General features: G+C 51.3%; 3 protein-coding genes across 3 annotated transcripts; all 3 read left to right on the top strand.

Moving 5' to 3' along the window:
* Nucleotides 1-4,839: 4,839 nt before the first annotated feature.
* Nucleotides 4,840-5,452, top strand: CGGC5_v017337 (uncharacterized protein; the record flags this gene model as incomplete). Its single annotated transcript, XM_032026787.1, has 2 exons — nt 4,840-5,226; nt 5,282-5,452. 2 exons carry the CDS (start codon nt 4,840-4,842, stop codon nt 5,450-5,452), a joined length of 558 nt encoding a protein of 185 aa, XP_031876757.1.
* A 4,509-nt stretch (nt 5,453-9,961) lies between these two features.
* Nucleotides 9,962-11,936, top strand: CGGC5_v017336 (uncharacterized protein; the record flags this gene model as incomplete). The annotated part of the gene is made up of 3 exons (XM_032026786.1): nt 9,962-10,525; nt 10,607-11,101; nt 11,169-11,936. 3 exons carry the CDS (start codon nt 9,962-9,964, stop codon nt 11,934-11,936), a joined length of 1,827 nt encoding a protein of 608 aa, XP_031876773.1.
* A 5,530-nt stretch (nt 11,937-17,466) lies between these two features.
* Nucleotides 17,467-19,149, top strand: CGGC5_v017335 (uncharacterized protein; the record flags this gene model as incomplete). Its single annotated transcript, XM_066153896.1, has 2 exons — nt 17,467-18,388; nt 18,755-19,149. 2 exons carry the CDS (start codon nt 17,467-17,469, stop codon nt 19,147-19,149), a joined length of 1,317 nt encoding a protein of 438 aa, XP_066006740.1.
* Nucleotides 19,150-23,432: the final 4,283 nt, after the last annotated feature.

Genomic DNA, 23,432 nt, shown 5'->3' with positions numbered 1-23,432 from the left:
ATCGAAAGCCCCCTGATACCCATTCACATTCAAACAAGCATGCTAAAAAATAGCTCGGTTTTTACACAACTCATGGAGTGTGTGTGTGTGTGTGTATTAAGTTGACGTCTGTGGTGCCTCGGAACCGAGTAAAAGACGCTCCGGTGTCTATCTATTCCAAGCAAGCATAACAACTCATGGAGTAGCGAATGCAATGGCCCACATGGTCATGTCTGCTTCGAAACAGCAGCTCTTTGATCAGAGACCAGTCAGCTTGGCGAGGGCTGCTATTGAGAAAGACAAGGGAACGTAATTGGGGGCTGCGGACGGACTGACAAGCGCTTCGCATTGTCAAAGGGAGAGGTTCCCTGGCTTCAAAGTTCGTACTGGAAACTCTGTCGTGCCCGAGGGCAAGAGCTTCATCAAGCCAGAGAAGCAATATATTTCTGTTTCGTGTCATAAGTTTCATAGATTATTTGACATGCATGCAATCAGCATTGGTTATTGTTTAATGTTTCCCGTGGATATTGGAACATAACATGTGATTTCTGAAGTGATGTCGTTTGTGCTGTCCGCTTGATGTTAGCTGCCGAGCTCTTGGAAAGAAGAAAGTGTCGGTAGGAACATATTCGTGACTGTTCTTGGGCGTTTGTCATGGACAAGCAGGCATTGAACAAGGAATGAGCTGTGCATTGGAGACGGCGACAGACTGGTCTCCAGAGCAGGCCGTGTCATTCGCGCGGGCATAGCGGGAGAGCCGATCCCTTAGCGTGTTTAGATCCCATACTAGAGGATGTAAAGGCCTTGTCTCATCCTAGTTCCTGTGCCAGATGTGTTATATCTCTACATACAGGGAGCTGAATCTGGGCAGGCAAACAAATTGAACCTTCCGACAGCCGGCAGGGAACCCAAAAGCTCCAGCGACGCCTCCGAGATCGACTGATGATATGCATCTGAAGTGACTATTTTGAAAATTCCAATCAGATAGTCGCGCTTCGGCCAAGATTTTCCCTCGTCGGCCAGGGTCCGCGGACTAATCGCGTCTCAGCTAAACCATGCCGACTGATGCGTGCCGTCTCGAGCTGGCACATTATGAACCCCAACCCCTTTCTGAGCTAGAGGAGGTGAGGCGGCCAAATGAACTTTAGGTCGCCCGCACGCGCAACGCGCTCAGTTCTCAGCCTGTTGAGCAATTCATGATCATCATCTCCTGCACTGTCCCACAGTGACAAGCTGGGTGACATCTACGCCTGGTACTTTGAAACATGTCTTGAAGCAGTATTCGGTTTGCCTATACAATTGCTTGTGTAATCTGTCTGGAGAGTTCCGAAGCAGAGATCAAGGACCGTTTCCTCGGGGGGGCGTTTGGAAAATGCTGCCTGCTGCTCCTCCGACACGGGTCAAACGAAGATTATACAATGCCAAACATTCAAGGTGCCTCGAGAAGACGGAGGAATTCAACCTCCGAAGAGCCCAGAACCAACCTTCTCAGTTTGACACCCCGCCAGAGGTCACCACAGGTCATCAAGAAGCTTCGATTCAAAAATGTCATCGACGGAAATGACGGCTCTACCGAAACACCAACGTTCAACTCAACGGCTACAAGTAACGCTACAAGTGAAGCTTCTTCTAGTAGCGCATCATTTGGTACCCGATTACATTCAGGTAGCGTCCCTGAAAACTCTCCTGGCTTGGATGTGGCTGTATGGTGTCCGAACTCCAACCCGAGAGTCTGCCAAAAAGTAAAACATCTACCAATACCGCCACTAAATACTTCTTCCAATGTTCCTTTGACTTGCGGGGTGTTGAAGAGTCGTTCTTACTCAAGAGACGGAGGACATACGAGGAGAACGGAACAACAAGATGCCCAACCTCGCCATCAAGTGAAGATTCGCTTTGATATCTAGCATCCCAAACTAAAAGCGGGTATTCTCAATCTCAACGCTAGCGCCATCTTATCTACACACACAGTACTTGCAATTTTCGTTTTGCAATGCTCGATTTTTCATATAAACTTTTCGTCATTATTTTCCCTTTATATTTTCCGTCACAAAAAGGTACGACCACGGCTTCTTTCGGGGTTGGAAACCTGTATTGAGTGAACGGCGATATTATGCGAGGCCCTCGTCCACTGCTTTAGATGCTCATGGAGGGAGTCATAGCCCTCCACCGGTGGACTGCCGTCTCGAACTTCAAGAGGCTGTGTCTTCAAACAAATGCATGGCGACATCGCCGGATGCCAACCTCTCAGTCAAGTTTCCTGTGCATGTTGAGAACCTCCGAATGATCATCTTGTCGCGCTAGATGCAAAATACTTGAGCGAAAATGGCTTTGAGTTCGAAACTGTTGATGCTGCCGGGAGAATCTCCAAGCTTTGATGACAACCAGCCGAGCGACTTTTCGAGCGTTCGGGAGAGGACTCTCTGCGACTTTTATGGAGATATTGAAATCAGATCGGGCAATGCGAGCACATACACCAATACGATGTGCACCCAGGATCGTCAAAGAGACGTCCAGAACTGAAGGTATCCAAGTCACTACGGCAGCAGAGTTCATGCATCTCGGATCAAGCATTTTAGTGATGTAAGTGTCTGCGCTATCAGTACTCACGCAACTTGATCGGTGGCTTTTGGGAAAAGCCGAAATGGGGTGGCAAGGATCTTTTCTAACAACGTAGAGAAGAGTTTCCCGAACTTAGCCTTGCGGAGCAAAGTGAATACTTGACGGAAGATGGCTTCGTCTACAGAGTTTCAACTCCTTGTCTCATAATAATGATCCGCATGATTGGTATGAGTGAGTCTAATAAGCTTTAGTACAGAGGTCGTTCTCATACGCACACTTCACACCATAGCGCAGTTGGCATCTGAAGGCAAGCTCATGAAAAAAAGTGACTAAAAATATCTCATGCGCATCAGCCATCGTCAGCATTAAAGGCTTGGTGAGCATTTGCAAAAATACTGCAAGTTATAAGCAAAAATTTACATACAACACCGGGCATTCGCCGGTCGTCACCGACCCGACTACTACTCCAGCCCTTATTGGCTTATCTATGGGAGAGCGGACGGGATCCCGAGTTTTCCAATAGGTATGGTCGTATGTGGCAAGAACCGGGGGCAATGCAGTCTATACCGACATTGCGTCTTCAACGGGCAGCCGTCCACGTACAGGTCTGCTCGCCCCGCCAAGTCCACCAGCAGAGCACGCAAATTCAGCTGTTATTTCGGAGTGGGGCAACTCACCTCAGACACTGCCCGCAGTGTGAAATGGGTCGGGACACTGGAGCTGGCGACCGAAAGAGTGGATCCGGCCGCACTGGCGGACGGACGGCCTCTGACGGAGCCTGAATCCATCCTCTGCGCAAGTCGTCGTCGGCGAGTCATGTTCACTGCCCGATCGGGATTAAGAATCGGCTGTGATTCGCCGACCGACCAACGCGACCGCAAGCCACACTCGTTGGTTTCTGAGATGCTCGGCGTCTACAGCATCGTCCCTTAAAGTTTCGTCAAGCGTGCCTTCCCACAGTGGCTCTCAAGCTGCATTTGCTGACGTGCCAGTCGCTATAGCAGGCACTGGGAATGCACGAGACGACGGCTTGCTTTGGCGCAGTCTGGCCAGCGGTGAGTGGACGCTTGCTTGCGCGAGAGAAGGGATTCGTAAACGAACGCCATGCCTGTGGGCTGGCGCGGCGCAGCCCAACGTTCGTGGACGGTGAGGTTGTGCAAATGCAGTGCTGGGGAGAATCCGCTACATGCGCAGTGTTAGTTCGAAAGGGTAGACGACAAGTGGCGTGGAACGCTGCGTACGGTGAAGGCAGCATTTGCGACAAAGTCGTGAAGCGCCCACGTCTCATTCCTGCATTTCTGGTGCACCCTGCGACGCGTCCAGTGCGCGTAGTCATGTGTGGTCGCAGACTCATTCATTCCATCGTGATGTGTTGAGCTGAAGGGTCCAGTGTGGTCAGTGGGTATCTCCCGATTTTAGTACCAAAAATCGGGAGGTACCCACTGTGAATACAGCGATGGTGCAGTGGGTATCTCCTCACTGCAATTGGGAGGAAGCCATTTCTTTGGCCAGAGAGGATTACCCGAGCTGCACCTCAAAATGGGAAATTCTCGGCGGCGCCCGAGACGGCCTGACTGGAAGATGCACGCGAACTCAAACCACTTTTTGTTGCAGATAGGGAAAAAACCACTCCTGTTTCGCTAATGGTTGCCCAAGAAACGCTGCAACGACTTCACGCAACGCAACGTGTAGCCCTCAAGAATCCACAGATGCAAAGGGATGCGTCATTACGACTCAGCTCAACAGGAAGAGAATGATGCCCGGCTCGGGCAGGAACAAGCCGCGAATTGGGTAGAGAATCTGCGCAACGCGTCTATGAGCACACCTCTTCCCTAGAGTCAGAAGGCCGACACAGACATACAACAAACGACAAGTATGCTAGATGACATGCTGCAAGACGACAAGACGAAACCGGACATCAAGCGAGATGGTCGTTTTCGATCCGTTGCTCAACCGCTCGAGCCCGCTCATGCCCGCCGGAGATAGTGGGGAAGGTCGTGATATGTCGTCCATACCTGCCTGCCTCCATTGCTCTTTCCAATTCTAAGCCAAGTGAAAAATTTGCGTACCTGCCTCCCTGCTTGATATCCCCTACCCCTTGTTCTTCCCGACAACAAAATCTTTGGTGAGTCCGAGCAGTAACCTCTGCCAAATTCGGTTCGCCTCTGCGATTCTTCTCTTGTCCACATTCCAACCACCGACTCCAGCAACACGCTCCCTTGCCCCCGTGGCCAATCCGAAACTGCTCAACACTACAACTCACACCGGAAAGGCCCTCGCGCTCGTTGCTTCTCGATCATGTCGGTTGACGCGAAAACCCGCAACGTGGTCTTGGAGCCTCCCCGTGACGCAGTTACTACCGCGCTGGATCAGGCAGAGCAGTACGGCCTCGCCACAACTTGGCCGCCCTCTGCTGCTGACGGCGCCTTGCAGCATTCTCTCAACGACCATATTTCTAATCTCGCCCAGACTCTTCCTGATACAGGTGCCGACATAGACTCCACGCGCCGATGGCTCTACGCCGCCCTCGATTTTCGCCAAACTGCGCTCAAGCACCCCGTTGCCTGGACTGGCGCTGAACTGCATTCGCTTTCGGGACTCGAGCTTTGCGAGTATCTGGTCGAATGTGGTCTCGGCAAATGCCAGGCTAGAGAAGTTGCCAGAGATGTTGTGTCCGCCCGCGAGGTCCGTGTCCCTGACTCTCACGTTTTTCATGTTGCTAAAGCTTTTCCCTTGGCAGACAAGAGCAACGTGGATCACCAAGATTACCGAAATGAAACAAACGATGATCGAGCAGGCCCACGACACCTGTACCGAAGACTTCAAGGTCTGCGACACGATTTGCATGTCGGCCATCCTTGCCTGCTTGTTCATGATAGTTGTTGCAACGTCGGTTGGACTTATTCATTGAAGGTCGCGCGCTTTTGGTGGGTGTTGTGGTGGAAACATTCGCATGCTTCCGCATTTACTCACCACCTGATATGATGTCGAGGGAGCTTTTGTTCATTGTTCATAGGACAGATGACAGATGTTGTCTATGCCGACGGGTTCAACGAGGTGACATCATCGCGAGCATGGCTCGGAATGGCCTCGAGATACGCAACTGGAATAGATCAGACGGTCATTTGCCACAGCCTCTCAGACCGATAGACAGCTAGGTACTCTTTTCTATCTCCAAATTGGCATTCCAAGTCATGGTGCAGAGCAAATGCCACTCGAGTCCCCAACATCATCTCCTCAAACCGAACCACTCATTTTAATTCCCTCCACGTCCCTCCATCTCTGTCTAATCTGTAGATTCCAGTTCAAACTTCTCGCCTGCTACACATCTTTTTTTCACACTGAGCTGCACATTCATCTCGCTAGATCATGGTTCGATCTTGCTCTCATATTCCATCCGCTGGACTATGGACGCATACAAAATTCCTAGATTGCTCATCTTGCACGTCATTGATTGCCACAGATGCATCCGACGTTGACGAATTCCACCATCTAGTCTCATCCTGGATCTCGAAACTTGTGGCTCGACTCGCCTGACGCTTCACGATGCATGATGCACCAGCCGACACACATCCCCTTAAATTGATTGTTGCATGTTCCCCATACTAGCGAATATGCTTTTGGCGCTATTTATTGATGCCAACTCGCAGTATCGGCTGTCAAATGTCTGGAGCAAGCCTTAGCCATTTCCGGCACCAATCCCCAAGTATGTCATCCTCTTCTTCTCATGTTTCTGCAAGCAAAGACAGACAGAGACACTCAAACATGGCTCCCAGTGGTCAACCAGCTGATTTGGCGAGTGTGCATCAAAGTTCACATCACGGTAGTCTCGCAAACGCGACTTAATATCGCCTCACGCCAGGAACTCAGACTTGGGTGGTAAGCGTCGTGATATGCTAATAAGTCTTCACCGTATCTTTGCCCTCATTAATATAATCTACTTATGCAGACAACTAATCTATGAAATCGAAAATTCAATACACACCTGGATATGCCCCCATACCGGTTGTATGCTAGTTCGAGACGCGCCAGTTCCTAAAACTGCCCGACGTCGATCTCCTTATGCATGTTTAGGCCCAATCTGTCCTCTCGCCGACCACACCATCGGATATGCTGCGCGAGCCCAGTTCTCACATCACATGAAATGCTTGAAGCAATATGTCCTTAAGTTCTCCAAAATCAGCTGAGGGATCTCTCTCGTTGCGCAAATGTGTTTCCATGGCCTAAGCGAGTCAATGTTGACAAGCGACCGAGAACAAGAGCTGGATAGACGGACGCTCGTGTCAAGAAGGACACGCCAGCATAAAAGTCTTGAAATGCAGGGCCTCATCTATATAGGCGGACATGAAATCCTGAGACCGATTTCCTGAGGGGGAAAACTTCTTGTCTGGGCGTCTGATAAGGAGAGTAACGATGTGTTTCGGACAAGGAAGCAGGATTCGAATTTCAGGGCGGAGCGGACTCTAGACCGGAACATGATAAAAGTCAAGCGCAGAGCTCAAGCTGTTAGTCAGCAAGAACCTATCACAGGTGGCAGAGATGAAGCTCAAGACCTTTCCGATATACGAAAGAGCATGAGTACGTCATTTATCGTCCCACTATCTTATAACCTTAACGAACCTGTCATCTTTGTGTCTTGCCGGTTTTGCCTACAGTTCGGTATCTCCCTCGTGGGGACTGGTCATCGAATTCGTATCCTAAGCATAAACTGTTCCGATCTCGGGTTAGGGCTGCTGAATGACACCTCCGTCTTCCAAACCTTCCGATTCCAGCAAAGCGTAATGAATCCTGCGCTTAAGTGTTTCTTGCAGATATTGCGTTGTTCAAACGTCCTCGCAGAAGGTGGTCTTCCCGGACAGCTGCCGCATTCTTGTCAATGGCACCTGAAATTGCTCGTTCCTCCACCTCAATCATCTGATTTATGTCCCCCAAGCTTTCGTAGTTCTAGTTGTGTCATTCTCAAATACATTTGAGTAATACATCGAGCGGTGGAAGCGCCGAATGCGTGCGAGTGAGGATATGAGTGAGGATATAAGTGAGGATGAGTGAGGATACAAGTGAGGATATAAGTGAAGATATGAGTGAGGATATGAGTGAGGATATGAGTGAGGATGTGAGTGAGAATGTGAAGTGGTGAGTGAGGAAGGGAAGTTCTGAGTGAGGCGCACTATTACGTGATCAGCCGCTTCGTCTCTGAGACTCTGGTGGCCTGTTTTCTTATCTGCTTCTCTCCAGTTCCAGTAGGCCTTTGGAATAGCATCATGGTCTAACTTGAAATTCCACGAAAAGAATCATTCTATAACCATCAGGCATTAAAATGAAAAACACAGGTCCTGCAGTAGATGATGGACTTAGACAGGATATCGACGTCCTACAGATAGTGATGGATTCCACTGTCTAGTGTTCCGAAAGGCTTTAATGCATGAAGTCTGTTATTTGACTCTTCACATCCGAAATCTGGTTGGCATGGTCTCCTATGAAACACCAAAGCATATGTGGAACCGGCGGGCTGACAAAATGATATTGATATAGTCAGCTGGTAGCAGACGTTGTATTGTGAGTGTGAGCAACAAATTGGTTAGAGCTCTCTTCTATTGCGTCGAACGAGACGTCGACCTAGCAAGCCCCGCAGGTGTTTCTGGCAAGTCATCTTAGCAGCAGTCACGTTCCCAAAGGTGGAATTGTGGACTGTCTCTTGGAGTGATTGTAACTTCACAGTCGAGTAGTTGGATTCGCGGGAGAGTATATGTGCCGATAATTGCGTCCGGATATGCGGGGCGTCACAACTGTCGCCCACGACTTCATTTATTGCCTGGGCGCACGATACGCACAGTGACGAGCCCACGAGTCGCCAAGCTTGTGATAAGCGAGCGCAGGAGACTGGTAGAAGCAAGCGCAGAGGCAAGTCGTAGCGAGGTTGATTTACATGACGGTTCGGCTGCCGATGGTATGCGAGAGCTCATGACGTGCAATACTTCGGACGACGTAGAAGGCTGAAAGATGAAATGTGCTCAAGCCAATGATTTTGCATGCATCGCCAGATGTTTTAGGAAGAGCCAAGAGATATCTACCACGGCAGCTCCGGTGCAACTTTCCGGGGAACATTTGCATACCAGTGGGCGAGTGAGATGGAAGCTCCGCCCGATGAATCGAAAGAGCCAACGACACAACCGATTGCGATGATTGGGGTGCTTGGAGCCGTGTGCATTCTGGACATCTTTTGTTGTTGCTGTATCCGGTTGATAAACGTCAGCACAGAGAAGACGGTGGTGACAATGACGCGAAAGCTACATTTGGCGACTTGCAAGCGGTGACGCGAAGGCACAATTTTGGGGCTGTGGTAATCTGCAGGACGGGGCAAACAATGCTGCGAGAAGACTCGCAGGGAGGCTGGGTTGGCATAGCGGTGCAAACGAGTGAAGAAGTCAACACGTCCTGGAGTTTGCTACAATTATCGTGATGAATGCTCAAGGCGGCTTCCAGGGATGATGAGTGGATAGCAAAAGTCGTTTCAAGGCCTTGTCAAGGCCCGTTCTGTTCCGCTCGGTGATTGAGAAGATGGAGCCTCAATCGGCGGCTCGTCGAAGTACCGCGTCAATCCGCAAGTCATTGGTGCCTGGAGTGCAAGTCGCTTGCCCAATGGTGTCAAAGCAGTTCTTTCCATCTTCAGCATCATGTGTCGGCAGGACTCAAATCTGGCGTGCTGCGGTCTTCATCAAGCCGCGAGAAAGGTAGCATCTCAAGGCAAAATAACTCGGATGAGGAGGAAGAAATATGGCAGAAAATGCAGTCTTGTCTAGCTACAAATCCTCCAAGGCGTGAAGTTGCCCAAAAAGGATGGCAATGGGGGTGTCATCAGTGAGATGCGATTGCCGATGTTGTCGGTCAAGGAATGGCCTGTACACTGTGTAGTAGTGACCTGCGGGGCCGAGGACCGCTTCCGACGCGCTGGATCATGAACGTGCGTTGGTAGACGTGAGTTTGGTGGTCGTGGAGTGTCGATTGTCTCCCTCATCATGTTGTTGCGGCCGAAAATTTCCATCCAGGTTAGATCACGTCGCTGCCATTTGATTAAGTCGCTGCTATGCGGGGGCTAGAGTGGAGTCGCTGCCAGAAGTGGAGTCGCTGCCAGCGGCACTCATACACCTGTACCACACAGTTACCTCTGGTATCCTCCAGAGCTATCGATACAAAGCAAACGCATAGAATAATTCCACAGGAGCAGTGCCTCTTCTTTGCCCTCCCCCATCGCTCTTTCTTTCCAAAACCATTCACCACCGACTGCCTTCCTCAACCAAACCGACGTCGTTGTTTTGCATCCTGCTGCCGATGCCCGCCCGCCCAAGGCGGCCCTGTTTGTCTTTTTCCTCTCGTCTGCAATCACTCACGATCTCGGCAATCAATGCCACCCCAACGAAGCATGGATAACTCTAGCGAAGCGGATATCTCTCTTGCGCCCAACATCAAAGACGCCATCGTCGGCTTCCAGCGGGGCGTCACTCTCGAGCCCGAGGACGAATCTGAACATGGCATCTGGGCGGCCAACATCGTCTCCAGCCTTGAAAGCCTAGAGAGAGACGTCGAGGCCTCCATCGACTTGTCAGACCTACGGGCGTCACTGTCGCACGCTACTCAGCAAGTCGTCATTCGAGCCTTGGACGTCGACCATGATCCGGCAACCCTACACACACGCTCCCCAAACAAGCTAGAGAAGTGCTGCCTCACGTGGAAGGTCACACCTGGCACCATTGCCTTCTGGTTTCGCCTGGACCACGGTCGACCGTTCTTCGATGCTCTTGCCGCTTTCGCCAACACACATCCTCGCTGGCTAGATGCTCTGCGCCTCGTCCGACGCTGCTCGACCGACCGTCGTGGAGCTTCTCTTATGCAAGCCCGAGACCGTGGCATTACTACGCAAGACCTGAACAAAGCTGCAGGCATGAATGCGCTGCCGCCTGAGTTGCCCAAGCAGCCAGTGATCCAAGTAATTATACCCTATCCCCATCTGCGCGCACAAACGCCCTGCTTGTCTCGTTTCCAAGCATGCTGACCGCCTCACTGCCAGCCACAATCAACCCCCATCCGAAGTGGCAAACACCGCACATCCCTCAATGTCACCACGAGCCAAACACCTTCGTCGAAAAGGCAACGCCACAGCTCCTCGACAACGCCACTCCTCCACCAGACTCGCGATACGATGGTATCCCTCGCTCTCGGCGAAGACCTTGGAGCCAACGGAATTGGGGCCTGCGTCGATGCTCTTCTGACGCTCAACAAAGTGAAGCCCACGTTCCACATCTTCGACCCCCGGGAACCTTTTGAACGATATGCAGAGCAGGAAGTTACGGCTTGCCTTCCGGACAACTTGGTCGTTCTGCTGCGGCTGGAATCCGGTAGCAGCTGGATCGTCGTACATCTCAAACGGTCTGTAGCACAAGTCGACGTTTGCGATACGGCAGAGCCCGCGACCGAGTTAGATGTGATCAAAGCCTGGATTGAGCCATGGATCAAGGCGCGGCAGCTGGTAGATCTTGGGCAGCCGATAACATACACATCACTGGTATGTCTTCCTTCATCACATCACGTAGCGGCCCCATTAATTCAAGCAAATACTGATCCTTGGATAGCTGCCCCGTACCGAACAACGAATCAAGACCAGCAGCGGTATCCTTGCTCTTGCCCTTGCAACTTTCATCTGCACGGCGCAGAGCGATCTGGTCCAATTTGATGTTGAGGTGACCCAGCGAGATCTGCAGAAGATTTTGTCTGGTGATTTTGCTCAGCAACTTGGTTTACAGGACGGAATTCCCAATCAGGCACAGCAAGAATCAGACCTGGCCATCGGCAATCCGAGTTCCCAGAACGCCGTCGCCAGACTTGTCGGTGCAGCTTGTCCCGGCCTCCGGCCACTCCTCAACACTGTTCAGTCGACTCTGAAGCACAAGAGCGAAGTTGTTGGCGATGCACTGAAACAAATCAACGAGGATATTGTGCGCAACTTGGGATGTAGCCCAACTGAGTTGTCTGTCAAGATCAACGCACTTGAGACAATTATCACGAGAGAGTTGGCAGAGGATACAACCCTTCTTTTGAAGCAGCGCGCAGCCGATAGTGACGTTGCCTTCTTTGAGGGTATTGTGGACAAAACATCAGCCGTAACCGAGCACACTTCAGCGGAGAGGCAAAAGTGGATCGCAGAGACAGAGAAGAGTCTAGTCAACGCAAAGGCGCTTCAAGAATCACTAAAAGTCGAGATCGAGGGTCGAAGGGGAGACTTTCGCCGAAACAAAGTCTTGTTGGAGACTGGCCGGGCATATCACACGCTTGTAGCGGACCTGAACGCCACCCAGGTCTACACGAAGCAAGCTCTTGACAGTATTTCAGCGTTGGTCTAGATATGCATGCGGGAGGATGGTCGGGTGAGAAGGGCGACGCGAACCCAGAGGTTGTGGCTTATTTTTGAGAGACGGATGCAGAACAAGCTTAGAAGCGGGCTTATGTATGAATGGGTCATGAGTGCATGTTTAGCAGATCGGTAACATCGGAAAGCAAACCGTCATGTGTCAGTCATCTTTCGTTTTTCAAGCCATCTACGAGTACCTTGTCACTCGCGGGTTGAGTAAGGCCACAGATCATTGTAGCCCCACACCGTCCTCACTCTGGAAGAATGGAACTTGGTCTATCTGCGACCAGTGAGGCCTGGGGCCATATGATCGGGAGAACAAGTCCAGTCAAGCCACCTCAGACTCACATTCACAATGTGAGACTGCTTTGTTACCTTTCATGTCAATACAGCGCCCTAGTTCTGCTGGACATCCCCGTGCGACAGACCTTGCGCCATCTCCCACAAAAGCGGCTGCAACCTTATTCACTGCTGTAAAAGCCCTTCTGATTTAACCTCCCCCGCACTTTTGTCTACTTACATTTGAAGCATACCTTATTGACACATTGCGAATCTTCCTTCTGTGTCGAAGCCATATGATTACCACCCAAGAAGCTGCCGGCGCCGTCCTACCATTCCAAAATTTCGTCAAAGCCACATAAAGGTTTGCTGCAATTCCCTCAGTTTTTCGTCTCTAGCATCTCCAAGGACGAAATTCTGACTTGTTACGCAATTGCCGAGAACTGAGCTCTTCGATGAACCTTCAGCTAGACACACTTTCGAGACTGGTCGCCAGCCGTGCTCCTTGGTTGCCCGACTGCGGTGCCATTTTGAAAATGGGTAAAGTCCAACGAAGGTACAAACACCACCGCAACGCCCGAGTAAACAATGACGTCGGCGGTCATTTCCCAATCGTATCTTGTCGTCTCATCATCACTGAGACACCAAAGGTGTTTGCCAAAAATGGATCATACTCAGTCTTGTTGAGACATTCTTTCCACTCAACACCTTACCGTGCAATACTCCTTAGGACGGCATTTGCTTAGATCCACCCGTTTTCATTCCACTGTTTTCTTGAACGAACAAGTTGTCTGTCCCAATAACCGTAGCCTCCGGAAATTCGACGTCAGCCATCGTCAAGAATGTCGCTTTGTTTTGCCCTCCGGCCGGAATAGGTCTCACCTTCCGCGCTGAAATGATGCCTTTGATGGCGTTGATATGGTAAAACCTTATCAAATGATTGCGCCTGGGTTGAGTTACTGCTTATCCTGCCACATACAGTATGAGCCCCAGTTGTTGCAGAAGGCTGACAACAACCAAAGACGTGCCGTGCCATATTATATCAATCCGTCTTGGCAGTGACGTTGCCCGGCGCGCGACGCGACGCATTCAACAGTGCAAGTATGTCGCCTGAGTGCGTCATGGCCCCAGGACAAGTGTTGCTTGCAGGGAATAGACAGGGCAGCAACAAGGGTTTCAAACCACGCACCGACCCGGCATCTAGAGCCAAATGGATGACCTCCTCGGGCGGAACTGACATTACAGGGACCGCCGGGTTATTTCTTTCTTATTCTTAGGACGACGTCAAAGTGTGAGTTGTTGGCGGGACAGAGTTCTTGTAAGTGTGCTGTGGCTTTGAAACGAGTGAAGGTGTTTGGCTCCGGCAGATAACGACGACCGTCAATATGAGAACTTTGGTTCAATCTCAGGTGTGTTTGCTGGAGCAAAGCATTTCTCTTTGTGTATTATCGCGGAGCCGCCAAAGGATAACATGGAATGCGCATCACCAGGCGATGCTCATGGCCATGTCTGTCTCAGGAATCGTCATGACGTGCGGTGTCATTTGCGGGCTCTAGCAAAAACATGAAAAAGAACTTTAATAGGGTATAATCTGAGGAATATGTACTCTGTTACGAGTATGATCCCTGTATGCGCCTGTGCTATGGTGGTTTCTGACAATCAGTCCGAGGCGGTCCATTCTTGTTGCCTAGGAAGCCTCTCGCATTCATCATAGGAGACAACAGAAGGGCAAGATCGAATCCTCAAGGAACAAGATCGCAGAGGCAATGAATATGATGAGAACCACCATCAGAAATATTCTGTTGCAGCTCGGTCAAACGCCTCGGTTCATCCGTTCCCAGGAGAGGATTCTGGTCAGCAAATCACGCAATGGAGCACGTCTAGGACTGAGCTGACACGCTTGGCATTCTTTCAGGCTTCAAGAAAGAAGTTTTGTCTCTTTTTCTTCCTATTCTCTCCGTCATCACATTCCCTAACAAGCAGATCCGAGCTGCAGAGGCCGAGAAAATGACGAAAGTGGAGGCATGTATTGACTCACTCTTCCCAACCCCTTACACTCGTAGTGCTTTTGATCTGTCCCTGTTTCCAAGACACTACCATGAACTCGATGGGTTCGACTTAACTCGCAGCAACTTTCCTCCAGGTTTGTTGAAGCGGACATTATCTCAGAGCTTCAACCAATCCAACTCGCCATCAGGTATTCGGCCATTGCCAATACAGGCTGTACCCAGTTCATCATCGCAATGTCACATATACTAATGAAAACACCCTCTGGAGATGTCAAAGAGATCAAAAAAATCACAGTGATACAAGTTCCGGCATCACTCAGTCTGCTATTTTTCACCAACCTTATATTGTCTCATTCACAGCTTTTCTCAGCGTGAGAGACTCCTCTAAGGTGGCTGCAGCGCCAGCGGCTACTTGCGAATGTAAGATGACGCTCTTAGCAAGTGTCTTACTGAACAATGCGAAGTATCGACGTCCCCAATGATGGTGAGACTGGCAGAACAATCTCGAGCCGCATCACTCCGGGAAGCATTGCTTGACATTCTCTCTTCAAACAAAGTCCTTTTTCTTACGAGTCCACTTTGCTCGCTGGCCGACCAGAAAGACCTACCTGCTCCTCCCTTCCCGCTGTTCTTCTTCTGCTTAATCGGAGTTAAGGCTGCGCATACCCATCTTCAGCTGAGCTGGCTTCGTTTAATTCACTATTTCGCCGTCCAACATGCGATCCATTGCTATAAATCTCAATCATTACGCCTGGATTAGGCTGCGTGGATGCAAAACCTGCGAACCTTATCCTTCGCAGACAAATTTCTTGTTGGCTGTCATAACGATCCGGTTATCGACAGCACGCTTCCGCGGACGGAGAACGCCACCGGCTATGACTCATTAAAGGGTGAAGCTGATGCCAGCGTCTGAATGAGATGTAGCTTGGAGCGATCTTGACCAGGATTGGCATGGTCTCCGAAGCCACAGGCTTGTCTTGTGTGTTCATTCCAAAAAGGACGCTGTTGTCGCTGTTGACCTCTTTCCCGACGCGGTCTCGTATGTTACTATTGTGCTGCCTCCACCATGACCGGAGTTGACTTCAGGGTCAATGAATAGGGAGGGGATCGGGGGTCAGTATCTTGAGACAACTCGTGTTGAGTCTTTCATGACTGCTCATGTCAGACGAAAGCGCCGCAAGCCTTGAACACTCGGCTGTCTCCTTTTCAATTTTGTGTATCATAGAATGCGCATTCGGCAGCGTCGCAAATCTCCGCACCAGATGAGGCACTGGTCAACAGAGTTCATGCATACGTCAACGCCGGTCTAGTGGATCAATTGCGGACGTCCAGCGCCATCGGGGCACTTGATCGTCGTTTTTAGACATCGAGAAGCATGGGAAAAGCTCTGAGCAGATCAAGAAGTTGCTTGAACGGCAAGGTAGGCCAATTCCGGATGCACCGGTGTTGTTGAGGTTCTGGGCAATATTCTGCAGTCGGTAGTAGGAAGAGGCTTCGATGGATCATGTGCCGAGAAAATCAAGGGATCACGCGCTAAGAAGGCGAATCGCCGGTTTGGTCACAGATGGACCCCTTCGGAGGGTAGTCGGGGACGGCTATAGTGCTGTGATGAATGGTACGTAGGCACTTCGCAATGCTGATGCTGGTACTCCGACCCAGCTCACATGGAGATTGGCTTCAAAGTTTCGTAGACGTGATGAAACCTTTCTGCAGGCATAGGCGAGGGATATACTGACTTTGACTTCGATTCTGTATTCAATAGCGAGAGCATATAGCCATATGACCATGACGCTGATAAGAGGATCCAAGATACTGGCTAATAGGAGAGGTGGGACTTGTGCATAAAGAGGACGGTCTCAGGCCCAAAGCTTTGTTTCCTGCCGTGGACAAGCAGCCGTCACGGTTGTAAGTTTATATGGACGTCGCGAAGCTTGGCGGCCTCTCTTTCCCGGACTCTTTGGGGAACTGCCTATTATCTACCGTCACTGAAGCCATCTCGCTGAGGCCCCTGCCGGGCGGCCGCTGGCTCATGTTGTCATGAAGCCTGGGAAGGAGACACGGAACATTCATCGGCTGAGATAGACATAGAATTTGCTCTGGCATCTCCGTTTCACATATCAAGTGATTAGCTTCGGATTTTCTGATCATCACAAGCCGTCAAAGCGATGATTCAACGCGGAAGCTGCGTCACGCACACATAATGCGGGGGTTGTAAGCTGGTTCATGTGGAAAGCGGATGCTAGCGGGTCGACGAATATATTTTAGCGTCTTTGCGAGAGCATGATGATCGATAAGATGAGCTGCATGGAGGCAGAGACGCCGTGGGAGACTGTGCTTAAGAAGACGGTTAGCAAAGCAGAAGCAGTGGTGTCGGTGTCGAAGAAAACCTTGGCTGGAAAAGCATTGCACCCAGAGAGCATTGTAAGTCGTTGGCGAGCAGCGCTGGTATCTGTGGGCTTCTTCGTCGCTCGATTGAACCGATGGCAAGTTTTCTGACTGTCGGCGGTCTCCCTCCTGGCCTTATATCTGTCAATCCAAAAGACCTCCCTTTCCAAACACATATCTGTTTAGAAAACCATGGAAGGCCGTCTTTGTGGCTTCAATGCCAGGAGTTTTTCGTGGCATGCTGCGCAAAGAGTTCAATGTAGCCCGTTCATAAGTCTTGGGATTACCGACGATCTTCTCATCGACCAAAATCTCGAACCTGCTCTCCATTCAGCACATGATCGTCCACATGTGCTTGACCGCCTCCTCTTCCTCAATCTCGAGGCGCTTGCCGCCGCAGAAGTCATACAACTCAACTTCGCACTGGATATGAATCAAAGCCGAGCTCTTGTAAGCAGCCTCTCTCTAATGCCTTGGCATGTGGCATACTGGCTGCCCTCTTATCAGAGCTTGTCTGAGTCGGTGGTGGGATCATTCTCATAATGCCCAGAGGGCGCTTGCTACAACTGCCTGGCATCGGCCAAAGGATAAATCATTCATCAGTATACTCAACCCGCTACCATGACAGTGACCCGCCATGACCATGCAAAGGATCAACCACTGCGTCGCCTGGATCGAATCCTGCAGAGCCTGCCAACGAAGTCATCCTGTAATTCTTAGAGAACCGCTCTGCAACTTCCCTCTCGCCTAATTTTTCTTAGCATCCACTGTTAGTGTAATACGTGGGATACTACCAAAATCCTTAACAGCTGAAAATCCTTCACCTCTCGCCTCCAGCGCCCTCCTGCGATGGCTTCACAGCCTCCGGCGGGCCCTGGATCGCCGCCGGCCCCTTCGGCCGGCCCTGATCGAGGCTCTGGAACCCCTCCGGAACCGTCCCCAACCTCAAGGGCTAAATGCCGCCGCGGTACCGAGGCCCAGCCATCCCAGCCCAGCCTCGTGGGAAGCAAGCCCGACGCCTCTACGACAGCCCCCTTAACGGCTAAGGGGCCTACGACGATAACTGGAACAGCTACTGGAGCTGTCCTTACAGCCCTGGATGAGGAAGCGAAGCACTATGAAGCCCGGAAGGACGTCTTTATAGCTATCGCCCAGTCTGTGGATAATGTGGTCTCCTGCTTTGAGGGGCCTAGGAAGCAGATTGCAAAGGAGGCTACGGCCTATGTGATCCAAGCCTTGAAAAGAATCATGGGTAACGAGGCAGCGGCCCCGGCCCCGCGTCGGGACTGGGCTGATGTAGCGGCCTCAGCACCGGCTGCAGCCCCGGCCCCGGCCCGTAACGTTACCCGAAACCCAACCCAGCCTCAAGCCCAGACCCAGACCCAGCCCCAGGCTCTAACCCAGCTGAAGGAGGACCTCCGGGTCTTTGCCCGTATCCCTGAAGAGGGCCTAGGGGCTGCTAGGAAGCATGCCCCTTTTACCCTACGCCGTACAGTCTGCCAGGCCCTTAGCCTCCAACTAGCAGATATCCCACATATCTACCACATTGCAACTGGCTACTCGCTAAGACCCCTGAACAGACAGGTCCAGCAAACCCTGCTTGCAAACAGACAGAAACTAGCAGACAGCCTGGGAGCTTATAAGGTTGAAACGCCTACTAAGTGGTTTACTTACGTTGTCCCACGCTGCCCTGCTAAACTGTGGTCCCTTGATGGTGAGGCCCTCGACCCAGCCACTCTGGTTGAAGAGGAGGTCTTTGCACAGACGGGATGTAAGCCTATCCGGGCCCGACAATCCCAACTTCGTATAAACCCCATCACAAACGAGGTCTCTTGGATTATCTCCTTCTCTGCAGAAGTACTACCCTTCAGGCTCTTCAACCAAAGCAGCAGATCTCAGCTTATCTAGAAGAAAAAGACCCTCATCAGACATGACCCTGGTTGCCAGGGATATCATTCAAACCGGTACTGTAACCGACAGCCACTCTGTAGCAACTGCAGCAGGCCCGCAGGCTCCCATGAGACCTGGCCCTGCATAGCCAGACCGAAGTGCGCTAACTGCGCCGGCCCCTTCCAAGCCAACCATAAGGACTGCCCAGCAAGGCCCTTAGTGGTTAACGGCTCCCCCACCCTCCCAGGTCGGAAGGAACTCTCCCGGATCCGTAAAGCCGGGCAGAAGGCCTATGAGGCCCTCTATCAGAGCAGCCAGGCCGGCACCCACGCCCGCAGCACCCAGCAACCTAGCAACAGCCTGACGAGCCCTCAGCCTGGCTCTAAGCGACCACGAGCCCCTACCCGTACCCAGGACTCAATCATCGTAGCGGACGTTAGCGATACAGCAAGCTCTAGCAGTAAGGAGGAGGATGAGAATGAGGCTGAAGCAGACGTCTCTGACAGCAACCCTATCCTACCACCACTACCTACCCAGCATACCCCAGCTACCTCAAGCAGCAGGGTCCAGCGGGTAGCTCAGAAGCCTGATTATAACGTTATTAATGCCTACACCCACCTCGACCTCGACTCGGAGCAGTAGGCTCAGGACGGCTCCCCCACGGGTACTACGGGTCGCCCAGTGTAACGTGGGGAAGATAAGCCCAGCTCATACAGCTCTCCTAGAGCTCTGCTGGGCAGATCAGATCGATATAGTACTGATCCAGGAGCCCTGGATAGGCTATAGAGATAGGATGCAAATCAACACTCACCCAGGCTATAACTCTTATGTGCCAGTTGACTTCTGGAACAGCAGGGAAACAAGGCCTAGGGTTATGTCCTATATACGAAAAGGTCTAAGGCTACAAGTACAGCAACAAAGACCTACCCAAGCAAGGGATATCCTATGGATCAAGGCTGGCAATATTACTATTATAAACGTCTACAGGCCACCAGGGGAACCTATAAACCATACAACAAACATCCTCCTAAACTATCAACCGCCAGAGAGAGCCCTTATTGCTGGGGATCTTAATGCCCGCCACTCTTCTTGGGAACCTAGCTCCCAAAGCCGGAATCGAGGAGATGATATTGCAGAATGGGCTGAAGGCTGTAATCTTGACTTCATCGGGGAAGTTGGGGCCTCTACCCATACTCACGGGCATACACTCGACCTTACCTTCTCAAATATCCCCTTTGCAGAGGCCTATATCAGCCCGCACCTACATCCAGGGGCTGACCACCAGGCTATTACAACTATCATCCCACTAGGCAACACCCAGGAGCAGAGGCGACAGACTAGTCACCTCTCAGTACCAGACTCAGCCCTACTTCGACTTGCTGACTTGGTAAAGATAGGGCCCCCAGCCCTACCCACCTTAGGGGATATACCTGCCCCAGCAGAAATAGACACCCTAGCTATCCAACTAGTCAGCCTCCTCTCTACAGCTACTCAGGCTATAGGGAAGAGACGGACTAACCGGGGTAGGGGAGCTCCCTGGTGGACAGAGAAGTGTTCAAAGGCCCACCGAGCAGCTATTAAGGCTAGGCAACGACAAGCCCAGGATCCTGGGCTGGTACGACCACCGCCTATCCTCGAGGAGCAGAAGGCCTTTCTAACTATAGTTAGGAAGGCTAAGCAAGCCTATCGGACTACAAAGATTAATGAGGCTGGGTCTAACCAGGAACTATACAAAATCCTAAGCTGGCGTAAGTCTAGCCTAGCTATAAAGGCCCCACCTCTTATAGTAGATGGACAGGCAATCAACAACCCCTACGATAAAGCCCAGGCTTTACGGAAGGCCCTATTAGAGAGATTTGACGCTACAGATGACCTACCCGGAAATCCTTTCACTGTTCCTATAGTAATAAGGCGTCTAATACCCTGGCAGCAAACAGTCAGCATAGAAGAAGTACGCCAGGCTACTCTCACAGAGGCTACAACCCCTGGGATTGATGGGATTACTACAAAGTTACTACAATCCATTTGGGGCCTTATAGCTACACCTATACAGCAGCTGTTTCAGGCCTGCGTTCAGACAGGTTACTTCCCAAGAACCTTCCGCAAAGCAGAGGTTGTTATGATCCAGAAGCCAGGGAAAAAAGACTTCTCTAAGACTGGGTCCTGGCGCCCGATATCCCTGCTATCCTGCTTAGGCAAAGGCTTAGAGCGGCTGATAGCAAAAAGGATGGCCTACCTTACTATCCTAGAAGGGGTTGCCAGCCCACAGCAGATTGGAGCCCTACCAGGGAGGGCAGCAGTCGACCTAACAACCTGTCTTACCCATGAGATCGAGAAGGCTCTGGATCTAGGGCTTACGGCAACACTAGCCACAATGGATGTCAAAGGGGCGTTTGATTCTGTCCTACGAAATCGACTTATTATTAGGCTACGACAGCAGGGCTGGCCTAGCAGTCTGATCAAGCTGATATACACCTTCACCTCTAGTCGAACTGCCCGGGTTAGGCTAGAGGACACAACTACAGAGGACTTTCCTCTTACCTGCGGGCTGCCACAGGGCTCGCCACTATCCCCTATTCTTTTCCTGCTATATATAGCTGATATCCTAGCTGACGATCAGAAGCTACGGTTTGGGTATGCAGACGATATAGGCCTGCTGGCTTCTAGCCCATCCCTTGAGGGTAATGCTGCAGCCCTCAGCCAGGAGATAACTCAGATCCTCAACTGGGGCACCGATAATAAGGTTGCGTTCGACCCAGCTAAGTGTGAAGCAATCCACTTTAGCAGAAAACATAACCAGTCAAGAGACCTACCAGATATACAGGCAAAGGACCTTACTATTAAGGCCTCAACTAAGCCTATACGATGGCTAGGGGTCTGGTTTGACAGGAAACTCACCTTCCGACACCACGTTGAAACAAAGGCAGCAGCAGCAAAAAAGGCAGTCCAGTTTCTACAGCACCTATCAAACACAAAAGGGGGGCTCCCAGCAGCTGCTACACGGAAAGCAGTTATTGCCTGCGTCCTCCCAACAGCCCTATATGGGGCTGAGACCTGGTATGCAGGCTTAAATAGACCAGCCAGGAACAGAAGCACTACTACTACTGCTAGCAGCAGTGCTGCCAACCGGGTGGCTACAGTTAGTACAGGGCAGAAGGGCCTGGTCAAGAGGGCAGGGAAGGTTATAACAGCAGCAGCGAGGGCCATCCTACCTGTCTGGAAGACCACGCCAACTAGCAGCCTCCTCCGAGATGCTGGCCTGCCTACAGCAAAAGTAGCCCTTGAAGGAGTACGCCTACGCTTCGCCGCACGCCTACAGAAGGTTGACCAACAGCACCCTTTAGTCCCTAGGCTCTCACAGCCAGGACGGCAGCAAACAAGGCTTCAAAGAACAGCAGCTCTCCTACCTAAGTGCCCAAGGCCGCTGCTCCTACAGCCACAATACCTCCTAGGACCGCATCACCCTACAGCTGGACAAAGTAAGGAGACTGCAGCTAAGTCGTTTCAGGCCTGGCTTAAGACTGTGCCAGATAACCATACAGTTATCTACTCAGACGGCTCAAAAGCCCCTGAAGGGGCTACAGGGTTCGGCTTTGTTATCTATCGCAGTAATAGACGGATAGCCCAAGGATGTGGCCATCTTAGCATTGCAGAAGTATTTGATGGCGAGGCGGAGGGGGCGAGGGCAGGGCTCCAAAGGGCCCTCCGTACATCCCAAGGCCAGCCTATACACATCTGTATCGATAACACGAGCGTTATCCAGGGGATTCAAAGTAGCGCCCCAGACTCCTCTCAAGCTGCCTTCTTAGAGATTCAGGCAGCAGCCAGGATATATACTATACAAATCCACTGGTCCCCAGGGCACCAAGGGATAAAAGGAAACGAAGAGGCTGACAGCCTAGCCAAGGAGGGCACAACGCTGCCGGTCCCTAGAGGCTTACTGCCAACCCTATCAGGGATTAAGCGGCTTGCTAAAGAACGCAAACAGCACCGGCATAGGAAATGGTGGAAGCAAGAGGCATCCCCCCGTTATACCCAGCTAGGGCTGAAGGCCACCCTTGGCTGCCCTCCTGAATTAGCTCTACCAAGAGCTATCCTTCATCATCTCCTAGCAGCTCGATCGGGCCATGGGGACTTTGAACAATATCATCAACGCTTCAACCACACAAAAGCACTACTTACCTGCTCCTGCGGGGAGGCTAAGGAGGTGGACCACCTGGTCTACTGCCGAAAGACATTAGTGAGGAGGCAACGGTGGCCTACCCTCCACCCTTATAGTCGGCGGGAGCCTCTAGGACCTGTGTGCTCTCTAGAGCGCTATTTCAAGGGGCTAATCATCGACTCAGAAGGCTTTCAGGCCTTCCTCAGCGTGACAGATTTCTTTCAGAAGATCTGTCCGCGGTACTAAGAGATAGGCTGCAGCCTACTCTTTAAGCAACCAGAAAAAAAAAAAAAAATTTTTAAACGGAACTAGGGGACCAGTGGGAACTAGGGAAGGATGGAACACGTAGTAGCCTGCGGGCAATACTTGGAGGACGTTAGGAAGCGGCATGTGCTTAGAGTATATAGCTAGAACCTGCGGCCCTCCACGCCATATACCCTTCGGGAGGTCTGCCGCAAGGGCGTTTTTGCGTCCTTGCCGCCACGGCGTTAAATATAAAACAAACAAACAAACATTGTCGCTGCGACGCCGGGTTTCGATCTTGAACTCGATCTGTCCTAAAGCCCTGCAACCCTGTTCCTTGTTATGAGCTGTTAAGTTACTCAATGTTACAGGCAGATGAAGGAAGATTAACGGCAGAGCAGAGCACGATATATGTTTTCCCGGCGTCGATAAGGTATGAAGTCTTCATGGCCATGACGGGCAGCGGCCGTTACTTCGAAGCAAAAGGGACAGTGGCAATCTGCGGCAGTGGTAGTCTTGC

This window comes from Colletotrichum fructicola (assembly GCF_000319635.2).
Source record: "Colletotrichum fructicola Nara gc5 chromosome Unknown KSG_Nara_v1_contig12, whole genome shotgun sequence".
NCBI classification, from domain to species: Eukaryota; Fungi; Ascomycota; class Sordariomycetes; order Glomerellales; family Glomerellaceae; genus Colletotrichum; species Colletotrichum fructicola.
Note: the sequence above shows the minus strand (reverse complement) of the source record. Positions and strands in the feature narration are given on the sequence as shown.